The sequence below is a fragment of the Mustela putorius genome, unplaced genomic scaffold (assembly GCF_011764305.1).
Source record: "Mustela putorius furo isolate JIRA1106 unplaced genomic scaffold, ASM1176430v1.1 tig00000127_pilon_pilon_pilon, whole genome shotgun sequence".
In the NCBI taxonomy this organism is placed as follows: Eukaryota; Metazoa; Chordata; class Mammalia; order Carnivora; family Mustelidae; genus Mustela; species Mustela putorius.
In genome coordinates this window covers 12,170,712-12,180,382 of record NW_025421288.1, presented here as the reverse complement: position 1 = coordinate 12,180,382, position 9,671 = coordinate 12,170,712, and the positions used below count along the sequence as shown (strand labels likewise).

At 56.6% G+C, this 9,671-nt stretch overlaps 1 protein-coding gene across 1 annotated transcript; it reads right to left on the bottom strand.

The window, feature by feature from the left end:
- Positions 1–5,874: 5,874 nt before the first annotated feature.
- Positions 5,875–8,807, bottom strand: GSTP1 (glutathione S-transferase pi 1). Its single transcript, XM_004759537.3, has 7 exons — positions 8,650–8,807; positions 8,464–8,499; positions 7,899–8,005; positions 7,723–7,810; positions 6,489–6,592; positions 6,281–6,388; positions 5,875–6,126 (listed from the first exon to the last, which is right to left on the bottom strand). Coding segments are annotated over exons 1-7 (633 nt in total). The 5' UTR covers positions 8,651–8,807; the 3' UTR covers positions 5,875–5,937.
- Between the last annotated feature and the right edge of the window lie 864 nt (positions 8,808–9,671).

Below are 9,671 nucleotides of genomic sequence, written 5' to 3'. Positions count from 1 at the left end.
AGCTTGTGGACAGCAGATCGGCGGAATTCTCAGCCTCCAGAATCCTGGGAGCCAATCCCTTATGATAAACTTCTTTATAGATGGATAGATCAAGACGTAGGCATAAATAGGTACATATATGTAAATCTATAGGTAAAGATACATTTATATTGGTTTTGTTTCTCTGGAGAACCTAGTAAATCATATATCAAGGCCTGTGTCTGAAACGGTAGCTTTTCAACCTGTTTGATGTGATTAAAGCAATCACTTTCATCTTGAGTCTTTTTTTTTTAAAGATTTTATTTATTTATTTATTTATTTATTTATTTATTTGACAGAGAGAGAGAGGGATCACAAGTAGGCAGAGAGGCAGGCAGAGAAAGAGAGGGGAAAGAGGCTTCTCTCTGGGCAGAGAGCCCAACACAGGGCTCGATCCCAGGACCCTGAGATCATGACCTGAGCCAAAGGCAGAGGCTTAACCCACTGAGCCACCCAGGCGCCCCATCATCTTGATTCTTTTTTAAAAGATTTTATTTTTTTTTTAATTTAAATTCAATTAATTTAATATAGTGTTACTAGTGTCAGAGGTGGAGGTCAGTGATTCATCCGTTGCATGTAACACCCAGTGCTCATGCCATCACGTGACCTCCTTCATGCCTGTCACCCAGTCACCCCAACCCCCACTCCCCTCCCCTCCAGCTACCCTCAGTTGGTCTCCTAGAGTTAAGAGTCTCTTATGCTTTGCCTCCCTCTCTCTTTTCATCTTATTTTATTTTTCCTTCCCTTCTCCTCTGTCCATCTGTTTTGTGTCTTAAATTCCACATATATGAGTAAAATCATATGGTACTTGTCTTTCTCTGAGCAACTTATTTTGCTGAGCATAATATCCTGTAGTTCCACCCTCGTCATTGTAAATAGAGGGATTTCATATTTTTGATGGCTGCGTAATATTCCATTGTGTATAGATTCCCCCATCATCTTTCTCCATTCATCTGTCGATAGACATCTGAGCTCTTTCCACAGTTTGGCTATTGTGGAGGTTGCTGCTATAAATATTGGGGCGCATGTGCCCCTTCAAATCACTATGTTTTTATCTTTTGGATAAATACCTAGTTATTTTATTTTGAGTTTTTGAGAGAAAGCAAGAGAATGTGAGGCACAGGGAAGAAAGAGAGAGAGAGAATCCCAAGCAGGCTCTGTGATCTGTGGGGCTCGATCTCATGACCCTGAGATCATGACCCAAGATGAAATTGAGAGTCTGACACTTAACCAACTAAGGCACTCAGGCACCTCAAGATTTTACTTTTTATTAATCCCTGTTCTCTAAGGTGGGGCTCAAGCTCACAGCCCCAAGGCCAGGAGTCACATGTTCCACTGACTGAGCCTGCCAGGCACCCCTGGTTCTGATTTTTAAATAACATGATTTTCAAAACTGAATCATAAAAAAATTGGGTTTAAAAAAAAATTTCCTTGGAGAGGAAATCGTAACGTAGTATTATTTATTTGTTTTGTCCTAGACTCCAGAGCCCCAGGGATGACTTGGCTAAAAATGTCAACCTTCAAGTTTTGCTAGAGGTCAAGTCACCTGCTAGTTTTCTCCTCTTGCCCAACTGCTTATTTGTACAAAAGACATGGAGAAAGAAGGGGCGTGGCTTTCTCGAGACTTTGAGGTAACGCCAAAGCTCAGGGTGATGACAATATCCTCAAAGCTGGGTTCTTAGAAATTTTGCTGTCAGCTGTCCACTGGGCACCTGTCATGCACCAGGCCTCATGCTGAGTCAGCCTTACTGAGCGACCTCAGAGAAGACATCATGTCTCCACTAAAAGAACCAGAAAGCCTCTGGGAAATAGCCGAGGAGACCTCAGAGGCCCTGTTTTGCAATGAGAACCCCGAAAGCTCTCTGCCCCGCACCGAGGCCCTATGGTGTTGGCTTGGTCCCAATTTGATATTCATTAGCTATTACGGCCGCACAAATCTCGTAAAAATTAGCCACTTAGAACACTAGCATTTATCAGCTGTGTCGAAACTCAGTTGTGGTCTGGCTGGGTGGTTGTTGCCTGCGGTCTCTGTTTTAACTGTAGCTTTAATTTTTCTTCTTTAGGTGCAGCAAAGCCAACAGATAAGGAAGCAATTGTTGTTGAAAAGATAGTTGGTCACTCACGGATCCCAAAAGAGCAGGACCGAGTGGGGCTGGCCTTCTGGGAGCTGGAGGCGGGGACCTAAAAACCTCCTTCCCCTCTCCCCCACTCTCCCTCTCTAGGACGGGTCAGGGGAGGACCCTGAGGGACCCAGCTCTGTTCTCTCATTCCCCCAAGCCCTGTGCCTGGGTCTCAGGGGTCCGAAGGACAAGGCTGGCTAGCAGCTGGGGTGGGGGTGGGGGTTCTCGGGGGGGGGGATGTGGAGGAGGAGAAGCACAGGGACACGGCCAGCCTGGAGCTGGGCTGCCAGCCCAGCTTGCGCGCCAAAGTCGGAGCTGCCCTATTTTGGGAATAGCAGGAAAATGCGACCGCTCCAAACTCTCAGGATGGTGTCTTTGCACAGACATGGCCTCATCAGCAGGTCTATTCCAAGACTAACATACTGAGCCTGAATCTTCAAGAAGCCCCATTCTTGTGGACACACGCTCAACCCAGAATCCAGTCTCGCTGACATAGTGGGTAGGTGAGCCAAACATCTCCGTTTAATTTTCTCCCCTGCGCATTGCTCTTAAGAACAAGGCTCATGAAAACATGTCGAAGGTGCAGCAAGCAAAGCTCCTAACCCCAGGATCCTGGAGTGGTTTCCTGATCTCGTGGACAAGCCCCATCACCCAGTTCAAAGTCCTCCAACAGGAAGATAGGAGCTCAAGGGTAATTTCGTTGACAAAAACACCTCCCAGCACTCGGCACTTCCCGGGGAGGGGGAATAAATGTTTCTGCAGGTTCTCTGAGAGGAGACGTCCCTCTGGCACACACACCCCGTTTCCAAGCCGGCACGTTTGTGGGAGCCTGCAGCAAAGCCGGCCCAGGTTTGGGCAGGACCCATGCTCTTGCTTCTGAAATCCCCGTGGCTTTGATGTGATTTCGATCAGGATATTTAACATTTAACTAACATGAATATTTTAAAAAACCACTTCATTGGCTATCGGATGCATCCAGAGCCCACCAAGAGCATTTTCTGGGGGCAGTTTGGAAAAGAATGTAGGCGCGCGGCTTAGCTCTGTCTGACCTGTTTGCTTTCTCATCTGTAAAATGAGGCTCTAAGACTTGCCAAGTAGTCTGGCTGTAGGAGGTGCTTGGTGAAACAGTGGGGCACTTTGTGACCAGTGGGATGTCGGCAGAGGATCGACTGCTTGCCCCTGGATGCGCCTGGGGTAAGGGTGCCCATGGGGTAGGTACAGGAGACATGGGGGAGGAGGGGCGGGGCGGTGGAAGAGAGCCCAAGTCAGAGTCATCTGGAACCCTAACAGAGCTGGGGGAAAGTGCTAGAGGCGGGATGCAGGGAGGGATGGAACCAAAGGTGGTGTGGTTGGGGGGCGCAAGCCATAAGCTGAGACTTGAACTCAAGACCTTGAAGCGGCCTCGGGATGCACCCCTGAGGTCTGGGGTCCCTCCCTGTGTCCCTCACCACCACCTTCCCAGAGCTGCCTTAGGTGAACTGATATCGGCCCCCTGGGTGCCTCCCCACCTGACTCAACAGCAGCTCCTTGAGGACAGGGAGCTCCCAGGGCAGCGGGGAGCTTTTAATCTGTGACCAGCTGGGAAGCAAGGCCAGTCAGCGGTCCCCAAATGTTCCAGCCTTCAGATGGGAACTAGCCCCACTTCCGCCCCTGACAGGCTGGAAGCCCAACCTTTCTCTTAGGGTTCCTGTCCCCCCATATAATTAGAGGGGTCACCAGCGTTATCAAGCCCCTTTGGATAACTGCGGTCACCCTGAGCCAGGATATTAAAAAATAGTGGCTCAAGCCCTCCTACAGCAGTGCAGTGTAAGCATAAGCTGTGGGGCCAGAGAGCCTGAGTTCAAATCCTTCCGTGGCCTCTTAACCAGCTGCCTATCCTTGAGCAGGCTACTTTACCTCTCTGGGCCTCAATGTCCTCATCTGTACAATGGGGATATTAATATCATCTACTAGGCGGGTTCCCCTGTGAAGACTAAATGAGTTAATATGGGGGAAGCACTTGAGACTTTGCTGGGAAAAAGCTCGCCCTTGGGGGGGTCCCTTATTACCTCTCTAGCTGGAGAGGCTCCCAGCCTGTCCCTAGCTGCCTAAACAGGGGCCCTACCACTCTCTGGATTCCCTCCTTCTGGCTGCAGGATCTTTTTCTCTCCACCCCCTTGGGTGACCCACTTGGGTGACCCCCTGTCCTCTCAGGGACCAATGGGCCCTTCCTGGCGCATTCCGCCCAAAGAGGCCAGCTATCTTCTAGAAACCCAAACTGCCAACCAGCCCCCCAAATCCAACGCACAAAAGACCCTCCCTTCCGCATGAGGCCTCTGCTTGAGGTCCGTCGAGCACAAGTCCTCTAAGCGGGGGCCAGGCCTCCAGCTTGGAAAGGTCACATGCACCTTACTCAGTGAACTTGTCTCCGGGTCTCAGTTTCCCCATCTGTAGCGTGAGGGTATGGAGTTCCATGATGCCCATGGCCTCCTGAGCACTGAGGCCACTCTTCCTACTTGTCTTATTTTACGTCATCTTCCTGCTCCGTAGCCTGCCATGGCTCCCCAGCACGCTGGTGTCCACCCCCAGTCCTCACCGTGGGGGGCAAGGCCTCCACAGGGGAGGCCAGTGTCCCCGCCCACTCCACCAGGAGCCTCTGCTGGCCTCGGGCGGGGGGTGGCCTCCCCACTTCCTTCTCCAAGGACCACCCCTGAGAAGCCTGGGAGTCCCTCAGGCTGGGCGTGAAGCCTGCCTCTCCCATGTGAGCTGTGTGGCCTTGGACAAGCCGCCTTACTGCTTCACTCCTCTGAGTCTGACCGGATTAGATGAGAGCACTAAGCCTCCAGCATGGGATCTGATCTCTGACCTCCCAGGAGTGGGGGCCTCTGAGGAAAGATGACTGGGCGGGCCAGGACCCCACAGAGTGGAGTAGAGCGAGGGGCAGTGAAGTAAGCAGAGGTGGGGCAGGGTGAGGAATGTTCTGGAGAGTGGAGAGCTCCTGTGAGGGAAGGCCTGGCAGGTTGGTCAGGCCGTGGACTTTGTCCACAGGGTAGCAAGAAGCCACCGGTAGGTTTGCGCTGGGCACACCAGGCATTCTGGAACTGTCCGACTCCACCTTGCTCCATGAGCGACGGGGGAGGTGCAGGTCAGCTAAGGGAGCCAAGTAGGAGGCAGCCACAGCTTTTCAGGACAGAGAGATGGGCTAGGACTGGACAGGTGGCAGGAGACTCCCACCGGCGGAGTTGAGGGGGATCGCCCATCCTCCCTTGGTCCCCAAAGAGCCGGGCCACCAGGTCTAGGCTTGCCTTCAGCCACATGCCCGCTGGGCCCTGCCGGCCACCCCACACCAATCTGGGGGTGACCCCGGCTGCCACCCAAGAAATGAGCCACACTGACGCTCCTGCAAACCCTCCAAGGGTATGTGTTACTTCCCAGGGTCCACGTGGGCAACCACGCTGTGGCACTCTCGGATGGCAGTGACTGCCACACTCACGGCCGCTCTTCTCTCAGACCGACGGGCTTCCCTGGGTGGCTGCCGTCATGCGTGGTCCCAGCGAGGGCACCTCCCTCCTGCAGACCGCTGGGGTGCCTCCTTAAGGCTCAGAGTCTCATCTTCCTGTCTGGACCTGGAACTACTCTGTGTAATTCTGTTCCAGGGCCCAGATGCCCAACCTGACCCTCATCCTCCTGAGGCAGCCTGGGAAGGCGTACGGGGTCCCCTGCGCCCTCCAGCCCCTCAGGGACCACAGCACAGCTCTCCTCTCTCGGTGTTTATTGGTTCTAAAGGGCATCCATTCTCCCAGGGCAGGGCTGAGCAGGCTCATGTCTTCTGGGCTCCGTGGACAGGGCGGTTCACATGCTCGGGGGAGGCCAGGTAGGCCTTGAGCTTGGGCCGGGCACTGAGGCGTGCCACATAGGCCAAGAGCAGGGGGTGGGAGTCCAGGCAGCCGGGGGCCAGGACCTGGTGATTCAGCAACAGGTCCAGCAGATTGTAGTCGGCGAAGGAGATCTGCGGGGCCAAGATCAGAAGAGAGCTGGAGCAGGGTCAGAAGAGGCAGGGCTGCAGGGAGCCAGGACCCTGGTGGCTCGCCATGGCTCTCCTCTGGGCCTCAGTGTGCTCTTCTGAGAAATGGGCTCTGCCACGGGCCGGACCCAGCACTCACCTGGTCGCCCACAATGAAGGCCTGGCCCCCCTGGTTCTGGACCAGCAGGGTCTCAAAAGGCTTCAGGCGCTCCGGCAGCTCCTGAAAATACTTGGCCTTGCCCTCCTCCTGCAAAGGGCAGTGATCCAGTGGCAGCTCCCAGCATGCCTGGCCAGGGTGAGTTCCCGGCCCCGGCCCCGGCCCAGAGCACCAGCCCGGCCCTGCTTACGTAGTTGTGGTGGATGAGCCGGCCACAGTGCCTGCGGACGTCCTCCACACCGTCGTTCACCATGTCCACCAGCGCCGCCTCCCGCTGGTCTTTGCCGTACAGCCCTGGGGCAGCAGCCGGGCAGTGGGTCAGGCTCCGTCCAGGCCGGAACTCCGCTGCTCCCCTCTCCCCCAAACGCCCACAGGTCTCAGGCTGGGGCACCCGGGTCCCCCGATTGGGAGGGGCCGCTCTGCCCAGCTCTGCTGCTCCCAACTCCGAAAGCTCAAGAGGAGGGGTGTGCCGCGGGGCCTCAGTCCATTGGGCAACCGACTCTTGATTTCAGCTTGGGCTGTGATCTGGGGGTCCTGGGATTGGGCCCTGCATCAGTGTGGGGTCTGTTTGGCCCGCCCCTCCCTCTCTGCCCCCGATTACTTTCTCAAATAAATAAATAAAAGCTTTAAAAAAAGGCCCAAGGGGACATGCCCAGCTGAGGACCATGTCCCTTCTTGGTCACATCCCAAGTCTTATCCCGAGACTCAGGAATTTCTTGACCAAATGGCCCCAAGGCCCCTCCCCCAGATCCGTCCCTCCACCCCCACCCCTGCAAGGGAGAATGAAGCCTCCCTTCTTCCCTGGGCCCCGAGAGCAGCTGCTTGGGGGGCCCGGACGGAACTGGGCCGAGGGCACTAGTGGGGCTGTGCGCAGGGCTGAGCAGCGTCATAGGGGCAAGCGGAAGCGGCAGGCCACAGCCGGAGGCCTTCCTCCTCCCACCCTGGGCCCTGCAGAAGTCAAGGCAGGCTTGGCCTGGGGGCCACCACGACTCCTCTGTCCCATTCCCTGATTGCCACATCCCACTGGGACCCAGGGCTTGCCAAAAAAGAGGCAGCTCTTGCGGCCATGTTCCTACCACCATTGTAAGGAGGCCAGAGGCTGGCTCACTGAGCACGGATTTTCTAGATTCAAGAGAGACCAAAACAGGGGAACATGGGCGGGAGGTCCACTGTGAAGCCTGCAGCGGCCTGTTGCCTAGACCGCACACTGCGGGGCCACAGCCTCCTCTGATTTGTCTTCCAGGAAATGGGCACACGCAACGCATCTGGCACCATCTGGCTGGCAGAGCCCCCACGACCTGCCCTTCCTTTCCTTGGGATCATCTGGCCTGTCCTCCGGACGAGCGGAACTCTGGTACTCAGGACCTCCGAGGGGGACCCATCGGATACTCTGCAGGCTGCGCGGCCCGCAACTCTGAACTCACCAAAGGTGCGGCCCAGGTGTCGCAGGATGGCATTGGACTGGTACAGGGTGAGGTCTCCATCCTGGAACTTAGGGAGCTGCCCATACAGCTGGGGGGAGGGGCACAGCGCTGTCAGCCATGCTGAGCTTGGCTGCCCCCAATGGCCCAGCCCCGGCCCCCTCCAGGGGGTCACTCACACAGGAGGCCTTGAGCGGACCCTGCAGCCAGGTCTCCTTGGTCACCACCTCCTCCTTCCAGCTCTGGCCCTGGTCCGCCAGCAGCATGCGCATGGCCTCGCAGCGGCCTGGGGGCGAGGGGAGAACGGGGTGGTGGGACACGTGCAGGGACCCCAGCCTCCCAGCGCCCTGGGGAGGGGGGTCCAGAGTGTGGGGACGGGACAGAAACTCTAGCTTCTGAGCCTCCTGAGGAGATAAACCATGGGGAAGCAGTGGCGACCACGGCCCCAGTGCCGTCCTGGAGAGGGAGACAGGGGCGGAGACCCCAACCCATGGTGCCCCAGGATGGGAACAGAGGCAGAGGGACAGTGCAGCCAGGCCGGGCACCAAGAGGATGGCACCTCGGGAAAGCAGGACCTGGCCCCGCCCCCGCCGCCCAGGCTCCGCCCCCGCCCCACCGACCCCGCCCCACGGCCCGGGACTCCTGGTCCTGTCTTCGGCCTCGGCTGGACCCCAGGGAGCAGCCTGAGCAGGTGGCCTGGCTCCACCCGTGCCCGTCGCCCTCCTGAAGGAGCAGGGGCCGCACCTCGGGTGGGGAAGTAGACGATGGTGTAGGGTGGCACTAGGAGAGACGGACAGGGCGTGAAACAGGCCCCTCACGGAGCTGCACCGAGAGGGGGTGGCTCAGCCAGGGTCCCGCCCCCCACCCCCACCCTTACCCCCACCCCCACTCCCCATCCCCCACCCCAGGCCTGGTCCAGACCCTACTCACTAGCTAGCGGGGGAGTGGAAAAGCAAGCAGCAGGAAGTGGCGACGAGCCGGTGACCTTATATTTATGGTCTGTTCCCCAACCCCCCTCCCTTCTCGCCCCACCCAGGAATGCGCCGAGTCACCGAGCGGAGCCTGGCCCTGGGCAAGGCTGGGTGTGGCGGGGGCAGGGCCGAACGGCCTCACCCGCACCTGCGTGCCGCTGGCCGCTGTGTAACCTGCCTGAAGGGCACTGACGTCAGCATCGCACAGCCACCACCAGCATCCGGGCCACGCCCAAACCCGCAGGCTCAGGGCCCACGGAGGGCTAGGTCCGGGTCCCCAGCACCGGCACACAGTAGGTGCTCATTAAGTGCTTCTGGCACGAATGAATGCAATTTCGATAGGCATATCCACTTTACACCTCTTCTCTCCAGAATAATAATTATGGCAAACCCTTAGGGGCCGAGGACTGTGCTGAGAACTGTATGTAGATTACCACCCTAGGACTTGGTATTGTTCTGATCCCCATTTTACAGAGGAGGAACTGAAGCACAGAGAAGTTAAGTGACTTTCTCAAGGTCACACAGCTGGGAAACAGTACTTTGACTATTCACTTTAAAAAGCTTGTTAACCCTCAGTCTTTCTTCTGTAAAGCCTTGTCATCTCCAAATCATGTTTTGACTGAGTCTAAGCGCTCTTCAAATACCGACTGGACATGGGGATACGGGTGGCTGGAAAGATGGACTGAATGGGCAGGACCTCCTGAGCCTGAGGGGGTTGTGTTCTTCCAGGCAGAGCCCGGTGCCTACCTCCCTGCAGGCCAACGGATAACACCCCCAGCCCTCTTCTGGCTGCCCCTTCCTGGGTCGGGGCAGGGGTTGGGGGGTGTCTCAGTGGCTGCGGGAGTCCTCCTCAGGAACTGGAGCCTGACTGAACCAGACGTCTCTCAGCCAGGTTTTCCCATCAGAACCAGCAGGAACGAGGAAGGTATCTTCCCCTTCTAAAGCCTGGGTGGGGGAGACCCAAAACAGGCCTCATCAGGA

Bases quoted from the DNA above. Each gene is read 5' to 3' on its own strand.
- GSTP1 (XM_004759537.3), bottom strand. The intron at 7,811-7,898 runs GTGAGTGACCCC...CCCTCCCCCCAG, and splicing joins GTCCGCTCAAGGCCTCCTGT to CTGTATGGGCAGCTCCCTAA. The intron at 6,593-7,722 runs GTGAGTTCAGAG...CTGCTGCCCCAG, and splicing joins ACACCTGGGCCGCACCTTTG to GGCTGTACGGCAAAGACCAG.